The sequence below is a fragment of the Rattus norvegicus genome, chromosome 1, assembly GCF_036323735.1.
Source record: "Rattus norvegicus strain BN/NHsdMcwi chromosome 1, GRCr8, whole genome shotgun sequence".
NCBI lineage: Eukaryota > Metazoa > Chordata > Mammalia > Rodentia > Muridae > Rattus > Rattus norvegicus.
Window position 1 is genome coordinate 114,727,819 of NC_086019.1, and position 24,944 is coordinate 114,752,762.

General features: G+C 38.2%; 1 protein-coding gene across 6 annotated transcripts in view; it reads left to right on the forward strand.

Annotated features, from left to right (window-relative positions):
• The first annotated feature begins 5,207 nt into the window (after window positions 1-5,207).
• Luzp2 (leucine zipper protein 2) overlaps window positions 5,208-24,944 on the forward strand; it is a 386,349-nt gene continuing 366,612 nt past the window's right edge. The window contains exon 1 of one of the 6 annotated variants that reach the window (XM_039100990.2): window positions 5,208-6,038. In XM_039100990.2, coding sequence (XP_038956918.1) covers window positions 5,977-6,038 — 62 coding nt within the window. In that variant the 5' untranslated portion in view covers window positions 5,208-5,976. The remainder of the gene's footprint in view (window positions 6,039-24,944) is intronic. The other 5 variants (XM_039100987.2, XM_008759472.4, XM_063278593.1 and 2 more) reach the window with 5 other exon arrangements.

The window sequence follows — 24,944 nt, forward strand, 5'->3', positions numbered from 1 at the left end:
AGATATTAATGAGGGTTGCCTGTGCATTAACTTCATCACCCTCAGTACTACTAGCAAAGCAAGGACCCAGGGAAGAATGCATGGGTCAAAAGAGGTCTCCTTGCACATAACTGCCACTCAAGGGATTCTAAATTATTCACATGAACGAGAAAGACTGGGGAGGATGCAATTCAACAACATAAAGCCATTCAGGGACAAATTTTAAAACACCAGGGTAGGCACTTTTAACATCATTTATTTTGTTTTTATTAGCAATCTTATGGTTTTATATACAAATCATAGGAATTCTCTTTTGGCCCTTTTTCTCTTAAATTTTCAGGACAATTTTGACATTTTTTTTCCAAATGGATAATTGGCCTCATTAGACAAAGTTTCTTGTCTTTAATTAGAAGTGATAGAACAATGAGGCCAAACCTAGAAAACAAGTTTTCAGGAAAACATGTAAACAATTTCTTTCTTTTAGTTCTCCTTTCCCAGATGTATATATCTATCTGTAGAAATTTAAAATTGGTTCACAGAAATGTTTCTAAGTTATAATTTGATATAATACTATCATCATTCTTAACCCTTAGAACAATTAAGAATTTTTCTGTCTATTTTTAACATGTTAAAGTTTGATGATGGACAGGAAAGTGTGGTGTAAATGAAATATCAAGGCAAAATTCCACAAGGCCTCTTAGGAGAGACATCTCTTCAGTCAGTGGGTAAGGGGAAAGATTCTAGAGTAAAATTACCCCTTGATAGGACATGATTGTTATTGCTCATCCAGTAAGGAGAGAGGGAAGGAAGGGGGAAAAGAGAAACAAAAGAGAGGAAAGAGAGAACATGTTGAAAACAAATTATCATGAGGAATTCTACAGATGAATTGGGAGAAACATTCTTTAAGATAAAAGGGTATGGAACCAAAACTGAAGAGAACAATTAGGTACATTGAATATGTGTTCGACAGTAATCTCCAAGAGGCTTTGTAGATACTCAGATATCGTCAGCTCAGTGAGCCTCAGCCACAGTGACACACCTGAGTGAATTCCCTTGAAGACCAAGGTTTATTTGTGAGTCAAGAGATGAAGGACCAAGGGACAGAGCTCTACTGACTGGAGTGAGCGGCATAAATAAATATGTATAAAATTTGCATAACTAGGTGTTTGCTTGCACAAGAGACAGAGGCAGAAGGAAGGCTTGATTCTTGGGTTGAAAATGTGGGAGACAGAGGAAGCGTCATAAAAGGTTTCCATGTGGTTAAAATGTCTCAACACATGCCAGAAAACATGTTTACAAGGTCAATGAAGAACTCCATGCTAAAAATATAATTCAGATCCATAGCCATACTATACAGAATTAAACCCAGAAAAACAGCATGTCCAAGACAGGAATAAAACCATAGGGTTTTAAACAATACAATTAAAATTGAAATGCAAGGGGCTGGGGCTGGGGATTTAGCTCAGTGGTAGAGCGCTTACCTAGGAAGCGCAAGGCCCTTGGTTAGGTCCCCAGCTCCGAAAAAAAGAACCAAGAAAAAAAAAAAAAGAAATGCAAGGGGCTGTTAGAGTTTACAAAATGGAGACATGGCATCCTATTTCAAATGGAGAGAAAATAAAGTTACTAATGTGAGACAGAAGAAACAACACAACAGTGTAGTAAGACTGGAAACTGAATAATATTTTCAACAAATGAAAGTTGTACTACTCTTATGAACCTTTAAAAATGTATTCTAAATGGATTAGAAGTAAAGTATGGGGTAGGGATGAAACACAAAGACTTGTATATGCCAGGTCAGTGCTTTATATCTGGGATGCAACCCTAGTCATTTGTAGCTTGTTCAAAGACAAAAGTATTGCTAAATTTTCCACCTTGCTCTCAATTTTATTATCCCCCTCCCTCAGTCTCTTGAGCTGTAATTAAAGGCCCATGACAACACACCTAGATAAGACTGTTCTTCAGAGTTTAAAATAACATAATATTCAGAAAAAGCACAGGTAAAGCTATTATCACATTTTGTAAGAAAAAAACATTACTTACTAAAGGCGTAAGTAACATGGAATAGTATCTTGACTTAATTAAAAATAAAAGCCCAGTGAAGTGGAAATGAACACATCTACAATCACAACACTTGGGGGGTGGAGGGAAGCAGGTCATCAGTTCAAGGTCATTGTTGCTATATGATAAACAAAATAAAATAAAAAATAAATGCTACATAATAAACCTCTCTGTTCCAAATGGAACTGTCTAGAAAATATGAAATCAACTGTTCATTCAGAAAATTTGTAAATCATTTGTCCCCAGAGAGATTGAATTAAATGTAAATATAGAACTCTTAAAACCCAAAATGATATTCAAGTAAACCAATGGGCCAAAATTATAAATAACCACACCTCCGAAAATGTGTAAACATGACTATTAACTCTATGGAAAGATGTTTACTATGCAACATGATGCTTACTATGGGCAATCATGTCGCCATAAGATAATATGGCACACTACCTAGGACATCTATAATAACAAAAAGGAACTAGCTAAATTGGCATCTTTATGCACTATTTTTAGTATTTTGGAAAGCAGTTTAACAATTTCTCAAAATATTAAGCCTAAGATTGCCAAATTACCCACTGTTAACCCAGTATAATACAAAATCGATGTTTCCAAATAAAATCTTTTATGCTTGTTTTGGCAGAACGATCTATAATAGATTTAAAAAGCTAGCTGCCAGTTTTGAATTAACAAGTGTGGTATGTCCATTCAGCAGAGCACCATTCAGCAACGGAAAGGAATGAAGTATTGGTGCAAGCGGTGCACGCCATGATCGAGTCAAACTGGAAACATAAGTGTGAACAAGACAAATCACAAAAGACTGAACAGTGCTAGACAATCCGAACTGCTAAGAGCTCTGTGAAGTCGTAGAGACAAATATAAGAATGGGGCTCAACAAAGATGGGGAGAGAGATAAGGGCAGCTGTGGTGAGTGAATTCTAATGGGTATTTGTGGTTGCTTTTGTGGCTGGTAAAAAAAAAATAGAGAGTTTTATAATGGTGCTGATTTTTGTCCTGTAGTGAAAATATTTAAAACTCTGAATTATATGCTTTAGAGTGGTACATTTTTTCATATCAGAATTATATCTCAATGAAACTTTTCTCTTTTTTTGCACATTTTATTGGATATTTTATGTATTTATGTTTCAAATGTTATCCCCATCTCCAGCTTTCAAAACAGCATCCTTATTGGCTCCAAGTTTAAGTACTTGATATAAAGTCATTGTAATGACATGCAATTTATTGCTGTTCTACATTGGGCCTGGGTCATGATAGGTAGTATGAAGACTCTTCCTAAATGAGGTTGGTCCCATGAAGCTGCTCTCCACATTGCACCTTCAGGAAATCACACTGGCTCCCTGAAACAGAGAATCTACTTTAGTTGAATTTTCCTTCAGAATAGTGAACATAATGTCTTGGAAATAAGAGCCTCACACTCCTAGAATTTCCCAAGGAGCATGGCGTCTACTAAGAAATGTCTACATTTGAATTCAGACCCGTAAATTTCTAATCTTGCAAGAGTTTCCCAATTCCACACATGACCACCTTGAGCCAAATGCTCCTTGAAGCTCTAACACCCTACAAAGGACTCTTATAGGTGTCCTATACAGAGCACAGCAAGGCTTGAGGACCCATTGCAAGCATCAGTAACTCTTCGGTTCTTAAGTAAATAATCTGAAGTTTTTCCATTATTGTTTCATGTTGCATGAATAATAATAAAGAAATAAAACCTATGTTGGAGACTTACATTATAGTCTCACAACATATTTTTTTCCTCAAGAAAGTTTAAATCTTGGAGTAAGGCCAAAAGTGTTTCAACAGCTGCTCATTTGTAAAAATTACCCAGTGAATTGTGTCAGATGCTTGACCACTCTGAATCAGATGACTACAGAGATGGAAAATAGTGGAGATGGCCACCCTGGATTCATGTGGTGAAGAAATTAAACTACACAATCCAAACTTGCTATAAAAGTAGAAATGCATCCTTCAGATGAGTGTTACTTCCTGCTATACACATTTTTGTTATTATTACAAAGTGGCATGCCCTGATTAGTATACAACTTATTTTATCATCTTTAAACATAAGTAGGGTAGCACCCAAGTGGCTGAGACAGGAGGATTGCTGCACATTTGAGGTTTGACTGGGCTGCAAAGCAGAACGCAGAACAAAACCAGACTCCATGAACCTCCTTCCTTTATCTTTTTTTTAATTCCAGGGTCTAGGTTTTCGTACCGCTGTTGTCCTGTTTCTGGTTTGTTTCTTATTTTGCTGTTTTTCCTCCTAAAACACAACAGTTCAGGAGGGAGCTGGTTTGTGTCTGTTGTGGATTTTACTACTGCAAAAAAAAAGATTGATATTCGCTGAAAACATTAATACTCCTTGTTTGATTGCTTGAGACTTTTATAGCCAAGTTCTTCAGTAGGTGTGCTCTTAAACTTAACTTCAGAAGAAGAGAACTGGAAGAAAACAGTAATTAGAAGCTTAATGCAGTGCATCCCTTTTAAGAGTCTGCTAATAGTTATATTATTTTATATATCTACAGCTATGTCTTCGCTTTTGAGTTTATCGCAGATTCTTATTTAAAGCGTTACCTATGTGACTTGACTGAGCAGAACATAGACCATTAACTGAACACTAGGGTTGGCATCTGCGTCCTCTAGGTCTTCCATGTGCTTGAATCTTTAGATAGACCCACTTCAGGGGTGAAGTTCATCTGAGCAGCAAGGTTGTCTTAGCACTTGGGATAACTAATTCTTTATTTAGGAAAGAAAAGTCCAGTCCATATACTGATGGTCCCTGTTTTTGTCACATATGTGGTAGGAAAACAGGAATGTTTACTTTAGTACATTGATTCTTGAGAGGACTGCCATGCGCACTTCTAACACACACACACACACACACACACACACACACACACACAGCATGATGTAAAGATCTTAGAGTTTCAAATCTCTGAAGGTGGTCAGCCTTTCTCTTCTTGAAAAGACTTTGCAAAATGGTAGATTGCATTAAAGTTGTGGTGTTTCTTTTTTCTGATTAAAATTTCTAAAAAGGGGTTGTTAAACATTGGCCACGTGGTATACAACATTTTAGAAACTACAGAAAATACCCCTACTGTTGAATTAATGACCAATGTCTCTGTGCTCTGGTTCATGATTCTTTCCTCAGGAAAACGACCCTTGAAGGTGTATGAACTCCGGCTGCCAGCTGAACACCCTTGAGCAGCTGACAGACGCAGAGACCAGAAGAGAGGAAGACGTGGACGCACCAGAACCCAGAGCCGCGGACTTTGTGTTGGTTCTGGTTCCTTTCTGTGCTAGAGACCCCTAACCTCATCTGGGTAGCTGGCCTCTGGTGTGCATGAGCTGCTGCTCCACTCCATCCGCAGCAGGCAAGCCATTACGCATCTAATCAGAGCAGTATTTTAAGCTTGCTTACTCTCCAAGCAACATCTCTGCAAAAGCAAGCTAGTGAGAGACGCCTGCTCTGGACCCTAAAGAGTCTGGAGTCCTTCCCAGCGAATTGTCTCTCACCCTGCGGAGCACGCCAGCTCAATTACTGGAGAAAGAGGTTGGTCCTTGCCACCACCCTCCCCTTCTGTCTTCAGTAGGAGCGGAGAAGAGGAGATCCGCTCCAGTGCGCACCGGAGTGACCAAGTACAGCTGGCTACCAGGGCAGCGACCTGGACGTGGGTCCTTTCCTCCTCCCGCGGCTACACCCGCCCTGTGCGCTTTGAGCACAGCGCTGGACTATCCCGGCAGGGCTCCCGGGTGACATCACTCCTGAAGATACTCGCACTCTGGTCCTTGCCTTTAAGAAGCCTCTATCCGTGTCTTTGTGCGTCTCTGAAGAGGGCTCCGAGCTTCCGAGCAGGACGCTGAGCAGCAACTGACCAGAGGAAGCAAAGGAGCAGGGTCCAGTGGAGGAGTACACGAGCTGGCGGCGACATGAAATTCAACGCTGCACACTACCTGCTGCCCCTGCTGCCAGCACTTGTCCTCAGCACCAGGTGAGTCCAGGAGCATGAGGCCCCAAGCCAGGAGGCTGCGCTCCTCTGGGGAGAGGCACCTCCCACTTAAGCAAGATGCTAGCTGAGTGATTAAGATTCAGAATCCTTGGATAGAGCAGAGACCGTCTATAGTTCCCCTAGTACCCTGGAAAAAGTACCAGGGTTGCTTTCTTTCAGGGACCAAGTGCTTCCCTTCAAAGAAAAAGGAACCTACCCATCCCCAACTCCGGCGGAGCCTGGTAGTCAGGAACAGTGAACAGGCAGAAGTAGGACAGCATAAAGAGGAAGTAGGGAGAGAAGGGAATTTTCCCCAGAGTGCGTGTTTACATTAGACCCCTCCTAGTAGTTAGGAAACTCAGGACCCCTGTGTTTCCTAATTCTAATAGTCAGGGAGTCAGAGAAAGCAGAAGGTGCTAAGACTTGTACATCATCCTAAACTCCTCCGGTGGAGGTGGCCTGACTGAGATCTTGAGTGGGCTCGGTGGCAGGTGACTTACTTTGGCTGTATTTTGAGCAGGCTTCAGATGTAAAGTTATAAGACAGTACTGAAGCAGAAAAGAACCTAGTTGGAAACAAACAATCAGGCACTGTGCTCCATCACTGGCCACTGATGAGAATTTCAGCCCCAGTACAGAGGACCTATTTTTAGTGGGGATTTCAAACGCGCTGACTGAGAAGTGCTTTGTGACTGCTGCTGGGGACCCAGTCTCAGAGGTGGTGATGGGTTTGCTTTCTTCTCCCACAAGCACAGCACAAGGGTGGCCTGTTTCAGTGCCTGGGACTGAATTTCTTCTGCATGCCTTGAGCACCCGACTGGCAGCAACCCCTTTCCCTTGGCCTCCATGAAATAAAATAACACACAGGGTGGGGGTTCTTTCAAATCCGCATGAATGGAGACAGTATCGGATTGTATAACTCACCGAAAACAAAGTAAAAATACACACAAGTGTACAAGATTCAGAGAGAGAAAAATGAAGCAGGCTTGCAAGTTCTTAAAAGTAAGACGATGAATTCCGGTTTCTGTTTCTAATTCCATGATTCTTCCAGGCCTGCCTAACCTAACTTTTCATACAGAAACTGTTCTACATAGCTCCAAATATTGATGGATTTGGTCTTTCCTTGAACTTAAAACCCAAGTGACTTTACCAGACTGAAATCAAACTCTAATTTTAGTTCCTCTAAAGACATGCTTATTATTTCAGTGTATTTTCTTATGTTTGTAGAAGGAATCCACATTGCTTCCCAGTATTCATAGGACTCTCCTAAGTAAAAAGCTCTTGAATAGCATGTTAAGTACTCACAGCCTAATAAAGTTTGTCTTTGGGTCCTGGCCATTTACTCTTATCTTCTGATTTAACAATGTCTTCTGCTTTCTCTTGAAGATAGGACATGTCTAAAGTTTATACGTACATATTCATTAAACAGTGACTGTTGGAACAAGGGAAACCCAAACCTTCAGTGGCTTGAAAGACAGTAAGAATCTCTTGAGCCCCTTAGTCCATTTGCTTTTTAAAGCAACCGTCATTTGAATAAGCAAGCGCTATAGTCTCCACCCACTGCTTGTTAGTTCTATAATGCAAGGGCAATCAGCTTTCCTGTCTATGAAAGTCTTCATTTCTACAGATACTTTCAATACTGAAAGTTAACACATTTATTAAAAAATGTTAAGTTCTTCTGAGTTGAAATTAGATACACACATTCTTCAGCATTAGTATTTTCATTTTGCCAAAGAAAATATACAAGATGGACTTAAAGTGAATTTCTATAATTATCAATCCATTTCCTTAGCTGTTCTGGGTCAGTATATTGCACGAGATCCTAAGTTGCCTTGTGATGGTGAACAGATTGAAAATAAACATGATGCTCTTAGTATGTCACTTGCTAGAAGAGAATGGACTTCATAGAAATCTCCCCTTTCAGTAATCAGAAGTTCTCATAGTTGTAAGACACTCATAAAGGTTAAAACCCAAACTGTAAAGCTCTGTCAAGACAGTTCGTCAGGATGGACCTGGCGTACTGTGGAGCAACGTGGTGTGCCTCAGTCACACCACCTGTGACAGGGTTTCCTGTTAGCTGACACTCTTGGTGGTTCTTTCTGTGAGGCGGTTGCATTTCACATGCTTACACCCTCGGTGACTAAATACACGTAGGATTACAATCGCCACTTGTTGACTCTAAAGTTCCTTCGAAAGTATGGGAAATGTGAAGCTGAAACTCTTGATATGCAAGGACACACACTTGGCCACGTGTCTCTCTGTGTAGAGCTCCTCAGAGCTGCTTAATTCTTCTGCAAGAAGCCTGGTGTTCACCTCTCTCCTGAAGTAAAAGAATGACTCCCTTGAAACAGTTGCTGTACTTGAGGGAAGACAGTGCTTTAGAGTGATGTTCTGCTACAGGGGTGGCGATTCTCAGACAAGTCTGCCTTTTAAACAGGAAGGACTGACATCTGTCTCTTAAGTTTGCTCTCCCCTTTTCTTTATAACCAGTCATCACATAGACATCAGATAGATATCCCATGATCCCATGGTCATGAACAGTAGCAAAAATCCTGATTTAGACTTACTTCTTTTGTTCGGAAAGAAATCTGAATGTACACCTTTAACAACTGAAAAGCGCTTTCTTCCGTTTTCCTAGTGAACCCCATGGAGTTAAAAAAGAAAGAGGTTAATTTCCTGCGTTGTTTAGAAAGCACATAGAAGTTCAAAAACTATAGTCAAGCTAATGATTTGAAAATGTACCTAATACAAAGATCCATTTAACGTGTACACAAATGCTTGTGATCAAAGAACACTAATGCATGAGAAGGTTGAATAGCTTTGCAATAGAATGATTGTACTTTTCAAATAGTTTCATTCTGCAGGAGGACTAAATTGCTATTCCAAGGCAGTATGTCGAGTTCAGAAAGAGGACACATAGGGACTGAGAAAATGGGTGGAAGAACATTTCTCCCTGAAAAGGAACCATGGGGTGCTGGAGGAGGCTTGTGCTTTAGCTGCTAGACCTTAGTTCTCTTAGGGTCCATGCCCCTGATGCCTTTGGATTATGAACTTCCAAGTAGCTTGAGATGGAGTAACACATAGCAGGGAAGGAAGGAGTGAAAGCCTCCCAACATCTGATGGTTTCTATTAGGATGTTTGGTTACTGTCCTCCCAAAAGGACTCACCTGTGAGATCTCCTTGGGCCCTCGATCAGTAGTTATACCAGATGCTTGCATTTCCAGATGATACTATACACTATGATAGGTTCCCATTTCTTCTGTGCCTTATTCTAAACTTAAGATGAAGCCATTGTGAAGGTAAAGGGAAGAGAGGACAGGAAAACTACAAACTCAAGAACACACAAAAAGACTTTTAAGGAAATGCATTTGATGTAAGAAAGAGTCTCACTTTAACTGTGATGAAATGGTGAGAGGTACTATGAGTTTCCCACTTAGCTCCTTCACACACTAAGACTTGTATCATTCTGTAAATGAATCAGAGAAGTGTCTGTAACAGGAGTCTGTGAAAGAGAATGGATTTGCTTCTGAGGCTGCAGTTCCATCTCTAAAATCCTGTATCACTCTTTAAAGTGTCATTTTTTTAGAGAATCTTTGTAGATCACATTTTCTTTATGACCAGTGGCAATGACAATTCAAATGTTTATATATTGACTGTGCAATTTCACCAAAGCAAAATATATATGATTGAAATTTGACTGTCCAACATGGAATCAAAAGATGCCTGATATTTCTGAGGTGTTAAGTAACATTTCTTCATGTATGATTTGTGGGTTCAGATGTGTAACTGTTTCTGAATCACTGTTAGAATATTTGCTAAATGTCGGCTTAATAGACAAGGCTTGATTATTTAAGTCATCCAAATAATAGGTAGTATTTAAAAATGTCCTTGTACATTCATATAAGCAGATACGTTATGAATTTATATTCATTATTTTAGTATTGTCCGGGATGATTTTATTTACACACAATGAGAGTGCTGTCAGTCACTCAGCATCTGTGTCATTTGGCCAGTAAAGTAGATTAGTTATAACTACATATCTTCTACTGAGACATTCATACAAATTTACACATTGAATAAATGACAGCAATAGTTTTATATAAAGCTCCACGTGTAAATCAGGAGTCATTAAACCACACCATTTCAGAAATTTCAATTATATGCTTTCCACTGACTAAAGGTTAGAAGTATTTTATCTTCAGTCTCAACATCAGGAAGATATTGCTCATCCTCAAGTGCAGATTTTTTTAATGAAACAAGTATTACTAATCATATAACTAACCAAACAAAGTTAGTGTAGAGCCAGGACTAATACATAAAAAAAGTTTAGAGTATTCTGTGGAACAAAGAAAACCCTGTGACACTGTTTTCAACTCCTAGAAATGTTTTCACGAAATTCTTTTGTACTGAGAGAAAAATAAAGTAAACCTCACATGCAGATCAGTTGAATGGTCTCAAGTTAGCAAGACACTCCTTTTAACTAACAGGAAGAATGATAGAGAAAAGGAATCATAGGGACAGTGAATGTGGTTTGGCATCTGGACCCCTGGTCTCAAGATTGTTCTGCTGTCGCAGCATCTGGTAGGTTCTGTGTACATTGCTAAACATTATGAAAATTAGAGGTATTTACTTTAATCACGTAGAATGTGATTTAGCACAAAAGTGTATATGTACTTACTTGGGCTTCTATTTATGATGTAATACACATACAGTGTATAAATTATATCAGATCAAAGCCAGAGCATGGGGGTTAATGAATAACTAAGATAGGTGGTTTGCACCTCATGGGTAGATATAGAAATTTGTCTGATTTCATTTTTTACTGTTTATTGATTTCATCATCAATTAGCATTATTTTAATTTTATAAACAGTCAAAAATTGTAGAAAAATGTTACATGAAGAAATAGTTTATATTATAGAAAACATTTTTAAAAATAGTAATGGGAAAGAAGCTGACTTATTCCATGCCTGCTGCGTTCCTACTGTGACCAATGTTCAAGGCAGCTTTAGAGCTACAGTGCGCTTCTTAGTCTACATATATGATTCCTGAAATATAAATAGCTATGCTTAAAAGTAAACATGAAAAATTTATCCTTTTTCCAGACTATAAATCTCTTGAGTTTGTGTTTGTTTCCAAAAACATGTGTCATGTGTGTACACTTTTGAACAGGAAGTCATGTGTGAGCAAGAGGAAGTAAAATGGAGAGATCATGTTAAGTCTATGACCGAGAGAAGACATTCACAAAAACTTATATGAGCTTTGTTCCATAAGTAAAGAGAACACAGAATTATTGACAGTAAATGACTCTTCTCAGACACAAAGTGAAGGTCAACCAAATGGTCAACATCTTCTATAAATGAATTCAAAACACTGAGAGATGTCATTAGACCAGGAGTGGGGTCTGCATTGCAGTTGTGTCTAATTTGTTTTCTGTTGCTTTGGAGTGCTTTAATCCCTTCAAGTGTACTTTAAGAGTCTTCTGTTGGGAGACAAGCTGCAAATAAAGACTCTGTTTAGTTCAAACCTCTACATTTCACAAGAGGGAAAATTGAGGCTTAGAGTAAATGAGATTTCTCTAAGGCTTCAGAGTAAATTCTTTTAAGACAAACCCCAGAACTTCCTAAGGGGTTTCCTCTAGCATGTCAGTCTGCTCAACAAGTTTCTTTTCTTATCAGGAAACATAAGAACAACGTGTTCCTTCAATGCATTAGGAGGATCCTACTTACAGGGAAATATAAAACAATATAAAAAAGGGATATCTCCAACCACATGCAACTGTGAATCACAGAGGTTATAGGCAAAGGAAATTACAGCAAAGAAGAGCCCATTCCTTACTGTGTGCTCAGTTAATTTTAGAAATGAAAGCTGGCCCTAAACAACCCATGGTCATCTGTAGGTCTTAAAGGAGAGTTGTTAATGTTTTCAGTGCTGCACACAATTAACCTTGAAAGACATGCCTAAAGTGGTGACTGTTGACCCTTATGCTCTAATGTAAAGCATTGTTTTTGAAGCAATATTTTTATGATATCAAAATCTGATCATCGAAACTACTTTATACAAATGTACATCCTAGAAATTTGAGAAACTATTCCTCATGGGTTAAGTCTATAGCAGTAATATCAAGATTGATTAATTAAAATATATTTAAGTGTATCTTAATGTGTAGCATGTAGCTATACCCTGTCCTTTGGTAAATGCTAAGGTAGGTTTGCTTAGGTAACAAATCTGGTGTGCAGATTAACATATCTCAATGAGTAACATGACATTTAGCAAGTTATTAAAACTGAAAATAAATACATCTATCAAATTGACTTCAAAATTCTTGACCAGTACAGCCCAAATGACAAAATTATAGCCTAATTTATGTTAAAATTGTGCTCAGGGGGAAGAAATGGGCTTTGATAGGGATGTGAAATAAATATATCTGTTAGGCATACTGCACATGAGAGAGCTCCTGTAAAGAAAATATTGGACTCTAGATTCTCATCAGTGTTGATAATCAAATAACTAAAGATTATGGGCAGTGAGTCTCCCACCTTGACCTTCTTTTCATTTGTACATCTCTTGCTTTGAAAATCATGTGAGGACTTGGTACATTGCCACACCGGGCTTCAGCAGTCCAACTAAGTAAGATGTCAGTAAGGATTAATGAAGATTTTCTTCATGCCTCCTATGGGGACTGAACCTTTCTCTAGCCAAGATGAGGATGAGAATTCCTAATGTTCATAATCTTACTTAAGGTATCCTCCTAGGGTCAAGCACTTACTTACTAGTGATGGGGTCGATGGTAAAAGGAACCGTGATCTCTGCTCTATTATATAGAGTTAAATTCTAAAATTACAAAATCAGATTTAGAATCATGGGGATTTATAATGGCAAGTAACTTGTCTTTGCCACCTTCCTCTGGTCCATGGAAAGGTAATAGCAATGCCCCTCTCATAAAGTTGTCAAGAGGATTCATTATGATAATATATGCAAATCATAATGTCCAGCTGAGAGAAGTACAACTCAACACACAACCACCATTATTACATGATTAGATGTTTTGGCAAGGCGTATTCTACCAATGTGTTCTGCATTTTAGAAAGGGATCTTTAATAACAACCTTCTCTCACTACTATACACAAGGAAGCCAATCTTAATGGGAAAGAAGTTTAGAAGTTCAAGTCTATCTTGAACTGTGAAGACATTTCTTCCTTAGTTGTGAAGTAAACTATCTGGAGTACAGTACAGAGGCCAGTTATTTATCATCTTAACCAGTCCCATTTGGAAATACTAATTTAAATGTCCATTATTATCCTCAATTAAAAAGAAAGCAGGGTAATACTATCCAGTTTAGGTCTAAAAGCTCCAAATTCTGTTGTTAAAAGAGTATATTCTATTAATGTCACATCAATAACTTCGAGGAGAGTTCATTGTTCAAGCTCACCTGATAATGTCAGACCCACAGGAATATATCATCAGTGAGGAAAAGCAAACATACAGACAAGTCTAGACACAGTGAGGGCCCTGGAAGTGAGGGTCCTTGAAGTAGTTTCCTAGAGGCGAGGCCCTGTCTGTGTGTTATCAAATCATCCAGAAAAGTGTTGCACCAGAGAGCTTTTATAATGCTATGTGCATGGGAAAGAGAAGTTTGAATCAAAAGAAAAGTTCACAAACAGGGAATCTTTCTGCCTTAGTTCCTCTTTTCGCATGCTGAAGATCATTCCTTGCTGATCTTTGCAGTAACTAAGCCTTTGGCATTGGGTAGGAAATGGGGAAAAAAATCTCTGCATTACAAAAGAAACTAGAAGACGTGTGAAAAATTGAAGTGACATGTTGGCAAAAGGCAGATATGGTTGAAAGAGCCGGTTATTATTGAGAGTCTAGCTCTTTTTCTTTCTTCCACAGAGAGAAATGTGAGCTCATTTGACAAGTAAGTTCACAAGAAAAGTAGGGGAAATTGCTCTTTTCCTGACACTCTAGTTTGGAACGTTATAGAAATATCTTGAATCCTTGCTTTTTAATGTTCTGTACAGATCTTTATTTCAGCTGTTTACTTTATAGAATTGAGAATTGTGGACTACGGTCCAACCAGCATGACTGAAGATAAAGTCAGTCTCTGGAGTTGTCCCAAGTACTTACTTTCTATGACTTAACCCTTGTGGTTTAGCAATATTCACACTATGTATAATATATACCTAGAGTGAGCTAGACGTAGAGAGAATTTAAATTATGTGCCCATCTTCTTCCAGATAGACAGTACTTGGACCTCAATCTGTTGTTCTGAGACTCTATTAATAAAATCCCAATGCTATTTATAGAATCAAGTCTCCACATAAAGACACACATAGAACACAAACAAAATATGGAGGGAGGACAGTAAGCGGGATGTATAGGGGGCTACCCATATGGGGGAGGGGGAGGGGGAGGGGAGGGGATGGGGGCTTATGGACAGGAAACCGGGAAGGGGAATAACATTTGAAATGTAAGTAAAGAAATATATCTAATAAAAATTTTTAAATTAATAAATAGAAGCATTCTAATAGCATACCAATGGGAGCTGTAGAGACTGCTCAGTAGTTAAGAACAATTGATGTTCTTCCAGAGGATCAAGGTTTAATGTCCAACACCCATATGGCAGCTCATAACCCTTTATAACTCCAGTCTCAGGGTACCTAGTACTTTCTCCTGGGCTCAAGAGGACCAGGCATGCATAATCATATATTTGGGCAAAATGCCACATTAGAAAGAAATATACTCCTAATAAGAATGCTGAAACTAAATGTTCTCGTGAGATGGAAGGATGGGTGACATTAAAATATTCTTAAAATAGGTGAAAGAAATATGTTAGTTTGAAGACAGGACAAAATGAAGGTTTCATTAGAAATCCAAAAACTTCCAGGCAATTTCATCTTTCCTTTCCAGAAATGTATGTGTGCTTTGATGAATGTTTCTCAAAATATACTCTTCACTGTGTGAGAATGAGCATCTCCTGGGGTGAATCTGAAAGAGACAGATCCAAGCTCCTGTATTGGGCATATCAGATCAAGACTCTAAGGAGAGGGCAGTGGATTTCTCTCTCAATGTGAAACCTTCTGTAAATATGAAAATCTAGAAATCACAGCTTCCAAATTCAAAGCTCGGAACCCTTTGAGTTCATTGGCATTAATTAAAAGAGAAAATTGCCTTTCAAATCAGGGGACTTAGTTAGTCTGTGGCAAAAGTCGCACTGTTTATCTTGTATAAGCACATGGGAATTAGCACAATCAACAATATGGAGGCAGCAATACCCAAGACCTGCACATGCACCAGAACCATGTGCTTGTGTCTTCCTGACACAGACATCTGGATGTTCTTCTCAGGCACTTGTAATTTTACCCTACTGAGCACAATCGCATTCTGTCATCGACACAACTGGTTTTCATTCTGGGGAAAACATGTTTTCTGCAAGAATTTGCCGAATTAAATAGCAAGAGAAATCCTTCTTAACCTTTGTTTCTTATTATCCTTTCTCTCTGCAGTATTCATTTTTTCCTTTTGTGTTGAAATAAAATATTATAATGCTATAATTTATGTACTGATTATGCTCAACCAAGTTAATCCTCACAGTTAAGCCCTGAGGTGATTCCTGATGTTGCCCTAGATTATAGGCAAGAAAGCTGCAGAACACAGGGACGGGATTGATCACTTTTATAGCCAGTCTTAGAGTCAATGGTAAATTCAAATCACAATGATATTGTTCTCATGTGCTTAAAGGGTGACTGTGATCCACGCTGGTTAACCAGTGGAATGACTTTACATTGAATTTTCATCATTTTATTATCCTGTTTGTTTCCCCCCCCCAAAAAAAGTGAAATAAAATAATAAGCTAAAATGGCTAAAGGATATAACTAATAAAGGAAGAAATAAAAATAGAGGTTTTTGCAATAGTTTCTACCATGCCTATTAAAATGGCAGAAGATTCTCTCCATAATGTTTATTTTACTCTATTTCTATTCCAAAAGAAATTGCTATATAATAGTAAAGACTAGCTTTTTCACACGTGGCTTGTTTTGTTAAACTGACGATGATTGTAATGACCCCCTGTCTGAGTACAGATGCTGCCCTACATTAACCATGGGGTTTGTACAGGGCTGTGACTTTCATGTCTCCAATTCCTAAGTCCTGCTGGTGTGATTTTTGGCAGTGCTAAGAGTCAAGCAATAATTCTTAAAACAGCAATTTTTTTTGTTATTTGCTATGTGTAATGATTTTCCGCTGAATTTCTCTAGGGTTCATGTATTTAATGCTTCTCCCATACTTCGTGGAATCCTTACCTTATAGATTAAGATGTTAAGTATCAGAGAAGTTAGTAAATTTAAGGTCACAAAATTAATAAAGAGCTGCAGTGTGAACCCATAATTTAATGGGCATAAGCAGCAAGGTTGGAGTGCCGAGATAATAATGGTTATCCATAAAATGTGTGTGATTTACATTCGTGGAAAATAAATCAGAAACAACGGGCTGATGGGAAATGTATGCAGACTGGTAGGAACAGGCACCAATGCCAAGACTCAGGACATACAGGGTTCAGTGTTTCTCCCATTTAGTAGGAGATTTCACCTTTTATCTCACACGTGTGGAAAGTAACAGATTTGTATATAGTTTAGCTCAATTTGAGCCTGAATACTCAACAACAATGTGCAAAACAACAATAGCAGTAATATTAATCTCAGCAAACATTATAGCTGCAAGATACACATGAAGAAGCCTAAGAACTCTGGAGTTGCACTTCTACTAATGACCAGGAGATGGCATAGGAATGCATTATAGTCTTCTATGCTTGACTGATCCCATTATAGACTTGACACATTATTTCCAATGTTGATTTTTGTAAAGTTTGGTTCCAAATAAAAACTATTGACATGGACTGATGTACTGTATACACTCATATAATAAGCACAGTTGTATGCTTGAGGATGTTGCTTAGCGGTACAGTGTGGTCAAATTCCTGGATTCTATCCCCAATAACAGTCCCCACATAAAATAATACAGAATAAGCTATATATTATACAAAAGTAAAGTGTGTGTATGTGTGTCCGTCTGTCCGTCTCTCTCTCTCTCTCTCTCTCTGTGTGTGTGTGTGTGTGTGTGTGTGTATGTGTGTGTGTGTGTGTGTGTGTGTGTGTGTGTGTGTGTGTGTGTACCACATTCAATTTCTACTTTTTTGAGGCCATTTTTGTGATGTGTTAATCAGATTAATTCCATTACCATGTGGATCAGTTCCCATGTTTGCCTTCCTTCTTAAGGGGCAATGCGCATAAAAATTTAATACTGTGTCTTAGATTCATTACATCAAAGTATTTCTTAATGAGAGCCTTAAAGGGTAGTGGGAATCTTGTGAGGGGCATATCATACTTTTTTATATTTTAATTTTAATATTTCATGCACGGCCATATAGATTCACACTGCACACATTCACACATTCATACAGGAATTGGTAATGATCTCATCTTGTAGATGAGAGGACTGCCAATGGTGACAGCTGCATGGCACAAATGTCAGCTCTGAGTTCCACTTTTGTGATGTCAAATTTGCTTTGGATATAGACAATTGGTGAATAAAGAGACCAAATTGTTTCAGGGCCGAATGCTGTACCTCCAGTAAGAAGCAGAGACAAACTTATGGAGCACAGATCATTCTGGGTTTCATCATGGTAACTTCCTAGGTTCATATTTTAAGGTGAAACAAAGGTCTCTACTCTCCAGTATTAAACTGAACTGCACTATACATTGCTGGGTGTGTTTGGCAATCTGGCTTTGGTCATACATTTGTTTTCTATCCATTGATAAATTGAGGTCAGAACCTGCCTCTATTCTCTACCTAATTAATTGGTTAAAATACAGTTTGGTAAAGCTGTTAGCAAATCTCAACCTATAGTTGCTTTATATAATATATATTGTATACATTATATATATATTAATTTCTTTCTCATAAACTTCCATATGAAATATAGAAAATGAAGCATTAATTAGTTCTTCATGGTTGGAAAATGGGCAATCAAGTTGCTCTACAACTCCATGGGATTGAGATATTTATCTTGTCATCTATCCTTTTCCTTCCTATCAAATGTGTATACACATATACATTGTCCTTAAAATGATGGCAAGCACTCGTGATATCCCCTATCACCTCAGGGCCAAACTGCTATTCATTTAACAGGCACCATCCTTTAACACAAACTCATAGTGGGTACTGGCACACTTGGTGTTCCCATTTCCAGCCAAGCCCTTAAGATTCTACATGTGCCATTCAACAGTTTTCACTGTTGGCTTGGTGTTGGGTGGTTTTTCAACAATTTAAATAAAACATTTTTCCTAAGATTACTCAAGGCTTGGCTGTGGTATTCAGTGGCCTAGGTATATTACAAGTATTTTCAGTCTAAAGGAAAATTTTATCACAAGTCGAAGTCTCTGTGTGTGTGAGTGTGTGTATAATGTTTAATGTTTTATAAATTAAATATTTTAATTATAAATTGTTGAGTTAAAGATATTTAAATTAATTATTTAATAATTAACTGTTTTATTATTAAGCACTATATAGTGTTTAATGCCTCTGTTGATATAAAGGTAGATATATTAATATTTGCATACATGCATAAACATGCATTTCTGCTTTGTGTTTCTAATTGTAGGGGAATTTTTAAAGCATTTCTGGGCTCTTATAAGCTGTATGCTACAAGCAAAGGCCACAGAAGAATAGAATACATAGAATAGGTGGACCACAGAAGATCATTGAATTAATTCCATCGCCACCAAGTACACACTAAGTTCTGGGCAGAAATAAGTGAATTTTTCTTTCTGGACATCAGTAACCTTTGTGTCTCTGTGACCCTTCAGAGAATGAACATAGACAGTGGTTATCCCAGAGAAGGACAGAAAGGTGATGGACTGGGAAAATAAGAGTTTACCAACAGAATGTTAAGTGGAGGAACAAGCATGGTCTGAACTGAGGAAGTGTTTGATGTGTGCTAGAAATGTGCCTTGGGCGAGTACAGTCAGGATTGGCTGTGGGCTATAATAACAAGCTCAAATGGCTAGGGAATAGCGTAGTCTTATGGAGGCAGAATGTTTTAAAGATGAGTGGTGAGCACTGCCCTACTCATCAGACATGTACAGTATCACTGGTGTGGAATACAGAAAGGATGTTTCTCTTCTTTTTGTTCTGTCAATAAAAATGACAAACTGGCAGAGGCATACAGGGAATAAAACCATAAAGGCAGACAGAAAAGAGCTGTCTCTTATTCCTCATCCATAGAATAATAGAATGAGAAGAATGGTATGTTCTTTTATCCATTTGCTATAACAAAGTTTCTGAAGCCAGACACGTTAAAAAGCAAAAACAATTTATTAGGTCATGATTTGGGGAGACTTTAACTTCAGCATTGTGCATCTGCAATGGTTCCTTTTCTGGTGAACTCTAACTGTGAATGACTTCTTGGAAAGTACGTGAACAAGATTTACATTCTCTTACTACATTTTAATGTCCTGAGTAACATGATCACTAGCTAAGAATGACTCATTGGGCCACTAAAGAATAACTTGACCATTGTTTGGCCTATAATAAGTAAATACATTAAAATAATATTTACTAAGAATCTACAAAGGCCAAAAAAGTCTAGGAAATAACTTTAATTGCCTGGGATCTGAGATTTAACCAAGACCCTTCATGAAGGGAGCAGCCATATGAAGAAAAGAGAATTCATTACTTTAGGGAATAAAGAAGAGAGATCCATGAGAGATACCACAGAAGCAAATGACTGTTAGATTTAGCTTCTCTCAAAGCTAAGAGGTCTTTCAGTGCACATTTTTGTTTGAGAAATAAAATCCTGGGAAAATGTCAACTTGTGTAAAGCCATTAAGATGAAGTCTTAGTAATGACAGTCCCCAATTGTCTATGGCTGTTATTGGTCTGACTGATAAGCAAGGAAAAACAACAGACCCCTACTTAAGGGCGGGTTTGCATCTGTGGTATAGTTTGAGATCAAAGTTTCATCAGAAGTGTTGTCTATGCAAGCTGGCCCTAGCAGAGGAGCCCGCCCACGCAGAAGGGGTCTAGCTCAGGCAAAGGCTTACCTAACAGAGGTGACCCACATGAGGCTAAATGTCAGTCTTTCATGTTACCAGTTATGCAGTCTTGGATGGTCTGTGGATGTTTATTTTAGTTGTATTGGAAAAATAACCAATTGAAGACCTGTTTCAAGGAATAACAAATATGTTTTAAAAAACCAACAACAAAACCACTTGTACTTTCTCGAAATAGTCTATGTTTATTTAGCATTGAATTATATGTGAATGCAAAATAAAAAATGATTTATTTGTAAAATTATTATTAGTAGTAGCAGTAGTAGCTCTGAATGTGTGTGTATGTATGTGTGTGTGTGTATGTATGTATGTATGTATGTATGTATGTATGTATGTATGTATGTGTATGTGTGTGAAGGAGAGGTGTATAGGACTCTGGAGGAGGTGGGAGGTCACACTGAGGTCAGCTCTTTTGTTTTCTACTGGGGTTCCAGGAATCAAGCTCAGGATATCAGGCCTGTGTAGCATGTGTTTTACCTGTTGAGCTGTCTCACTAGCCCCATCAAACTATTCATGTGAGATGTGTACAGATCTTACATAGACACAGTATGTAAAACTGTGTGACCATTCAAGACAAAAAAAACTTTGAGACCCTGCATGGGCTCTAAAGCATACTTATTGTCTGTTTTCTTCTTTGCTTTTTCCTCCTTTTCCTTCTCTTCTCTCTCCATCCTCTCCCATTCTCTTCTTCCTTCTTCCCTCTGGATCCTCTTCATCCTCCTTCTTTAAATTGCTTAGGTTATTCTCTGGCCTCAGCCTTCCTGGGATTGCCTGTTTGAATACCAGGATGTACTTCATCATTTGAATTTTAAAACAACAGTGTAATTGCCTCTGAATATCAGAAACTAAATTAATACATTTTCCATGAGGTTTTTTAATGACTTGGGAAACAGTAGGATTATTGTAAGGAAATGATTCTTTAAAAATTTCTTCCATATTTCATATGTATTACTAAACAAATATTCTTAATACATGAAAATAAAACTATTATAACACTTATGGAATGGCTATTCTCTTATTTAATTAGTTCATTAATTTAATTTATCTCTCCTAGTGCACAGTTAAGAGACTTGTATTAACTAGCTAGTTAATGACAGGATATGAACTTAAGCCAAGGACTGCAAAAACCTAACATTTAAGTTCCTTATCATTGGATTCATATATGTTAAATATCTTTCATTAGTTGAGAGAAAAAAATCTGACTTTCATATTTCCCCTGACACATCTAAAATCATAATTTTAGTGAATACAGGATACGATCCTAAAGACATCCTTTCTATCGGTGGTCAGTGAAAACTCTACCCCTTTCTTTCCTTTGAACAAGCATCTGGAAATGGACTAAATGAACTAAAGAAAATGTTTGTTGAATGTGTTTAATAGAGTTTTGAGTGTATTAAGTTGGTGATAGGAGCCTCAAGTGGATAGTGGATTTTATTAAGAACTTTTCTATTTAGTCCTCAGAGTATTTGGTTTTCTTCAATAGGTAGCTTCCTGCAGCAACTGCGGATGCCAGGAAATCTTACAAATGCTTTATTTTTATTTCATTTCTTTAGTTAATCACATTCCTCGGCTTTTAATTTTACTTCAGAAGCTACACATCTATGTGACTTTTTAGGCCCTAACAATAAAATCCCTACTATCAGGAAATCTTTAATTTTCGAGGAATTTGAATTAGAGGATTTTGGAGTCCTGAGTCCTCATAAGTGGGGAGTCTGGTAGAACAGCGGCTGTCAGATTGCAGTGGGATTATCACCAGCAGAATGAAATGAGTAGCACTTGCTACTCCACTCACTAGTGTACGACTGGAAATGGAATGGCCATCCACAGAAAGGGAAGGCAGATCAAACTTAGGCATAGGGATAGCTATGTCTGTGATTGGATTTGAACAGCATTATGAAGTTATCCCTGCAAGACAAACCAGGTGTGATGATGGAGTTTCTGCCAGAAGCAGCACATATATAAGGAGCTAGCAGCGTTTTTCAAATATGCCCTGCAGAGTGTGCAGAAAGTTAAGTTTCTGTAAGTTGCTGATTAACTGCAACAGAGCTCGTAACCCTGGAAAGGGAGTTGGAATATTGGCTCCTCAGTCTCTCTCACTTGCATTGTTCCTGCTTGTGCCTTACTCATCCATGTTGAGGTAAGTAGAATGAGTCTGTTTATATAAGAATTGGAATCTCGGCCAGACTAGGTTTAGGAAACCCTGATACTGCAGCTTGATGGCTGATAACTCAGAAAGTTAGGGGGGGTTTGTTTTGTTTTTTGTTTGTTTGTTTTTTGTCAATACAAAGCTCACTAGTAAACAATCCCCAAAGGATAATCTCCATCAGCAGAATAACAAACCCACCCATGGTAAACAGGAAAAATGATGGCATGCCAATGAGTTTATTGCATCCCACACTACCACACAGATTTCCATGCACTAGTTATTTCTTTCTGAGTGGAAAGACAGGCACACTGCTGAATGAATTTGCTCACTACTGTTAGGAAAAGAATAGAAAATAAATCTTTCAGTAATCATTAAGTTGACTTTTCTCAGGAAATCTGCCCAGGGAATATAGGTTCTTGATTGCTCATTCCCCATTTTCCTTACTGCAATCATTGGTGCAACACTGCAGAGAACATTGGGAAAGAAGCCATTGAAGGGCATCCTGCTCCCAGGGGAAAGGAACTAAGCCAGGGAGGCCTTTTTCTGGATAATTTCTTCCTCTTCCTCTTCCTCTTCCTCTTCCTCTTCCTCCTCCTCCTCCTCCTCCTCCTCTTCCTCCTCCTCCTCCTCCTCTTCTTCTTCTTCTTCTTCTTCTTCTTCTTCTTCTTCTTCTTCTTCTTCTTCTTCTTCCTCTTCTTCTTCTTCTTCTTCTTCTTCTTCTTCTTCTTCTTCTTCTTCTTCTTCTTCTTCTTCTTCTTCTTCTTCTTCTTCTTCTTCTCCTTCTCCTTCTTCATGTGTGGCTTTATCTTCCTGAGAAGAGACAAGACCAAGGTCATCTCTAACCCAGCTCAGAATACTGTGTTTAGAGCACATTCTGCAGTTATCAATATATTGGACCATATCTTCATTTTATGATCCAGAAAGAGAGATGAGTTAAATTGCTCTAAGACCAAGTATAGAAACAGCCTAGAGTCAGCAAGTCCCTAAGAACCAAATTGGAAAAGGTAAAGCACAGAAACTAACCCCTAAAGTAAGCTGAAATAAAGTCTATGGTTCAGTATTAACACTGAGGAAGGGGGTAAAATTATAGGGATGCTTGATGGTGCTATCACAGAGTCACTCCTTACTTTCTTAAAAAGAAATAGCCAGAGATACCCAAGTTATAATCAGGTCATAATAAAAGTAGCAATTGTTATTCTTAAAAAAAAAGACAAACAGCAGCAACAAACCTCAATTGGCCTTTTCACTGCCTAAAATCTTCACATAATTACTTTATTCTTTTAGCAAATATGTAAGATTCGCTTAATCGATTGGAAATTTAAATTCTTATACCACCTAAGTGATACATATAGGAGAGTTAGACATCTGCCTTTCTGTGAGCAGACTAAAGAAAAATCTAGGTTCTTTTCTGCAATCCTTGCAAGCTTGCCCTGGAAGTGAGAAAGTGCGTGGTCCTGAGGGGCAACCATTTGCACCTGTCCATTTTGAGGAGATAATTTGAATGATAGCTGGCTTGTCAACTTACATTTCTGCCTCCATCCAATGACAACAATTCTTCAATTCTTGTTTTTTCTTCTTCCTCTGTTGCTCTCTTTTTCCTTCCTTTCTTTATTCTTTTTTTCCTTCCTTCCTTCCTTCCTTCCTTCCTTCCTTTCTTTCATTTTGGGGTACTCTAGGCAAAAATTATGTACACATCCAATCTTGGTTGCATTGCTCACTTTGAAGAGGAGGCAGGCACTCTCCTCTATGTAGTCACCAAGTCCCTTGCTGGCGAAGATAAATGCGTGACCTAGGGATCAGGGAATTTTACCTAACCCCGGTTACCTGCTTACATCTAGTTACTTGGTTACATTACAGTACCTCTTAACACTTTGCACAGGAAGTGCCCCTCATAGGTTCCTGTGTGTTGAACTTACTCTTCAGCCTGTAGTGTTATTTTGGAAAGATTTTAAAATACTTTGGAATTGGGTGGTAGTTAGAGGAAGTGGACCTCTCAGGGTGTGTCTTATAAAAGGTATATCCATTTCAGACTCTTATTTGCCTCAGTTGTGTGAGGAACTCCAACAGTAAATGTCATACATTTTGTCTCATGTTCCCTTCCATTAATGTCAAGACTCCTCTGAAATCATGAGTCAAAATAAATCTTCTTCCTGCGAGTTGTTTCTTTTGGTCCTAGACACACCTAATAAGCATGTGCTGTCACCTCTATGTAGTCAGTAGCATCGATCTCAGCTTCAGTACCACAAAAACACCCATTGATAGAAACTCTGGCAAGAACCGTTTTCCCAAGTAATAAGTAATGAATTACTAATTGTAAATGAACATTCTAGAGGAACCATCTTTCCTAGCTTGAGAAATGCAATTTGGTGTTTTCCTTTCTGTAACTTTAGTCTTCCACAACCTTCCCTTCATGTTCTTTCATCATATCTACTCCATTATCCATTCTTAGCCCTAATTTCTCCAGCAGAATCCTGTTTTTCTCCCACTTTCTCCAAGGCAGTCTGTCTACTGTCATATTTTGTTTGTTTTTAGCTGACTGCATTTGATTAGTGTTTCCTGTATGAGGACAGGTAAGCTGGTTATTTACTTGAATGGACACAATGCATTGGTAATGTACCAGGCAGGCACATGACTCCACCTCCCTCATCAATCATTAA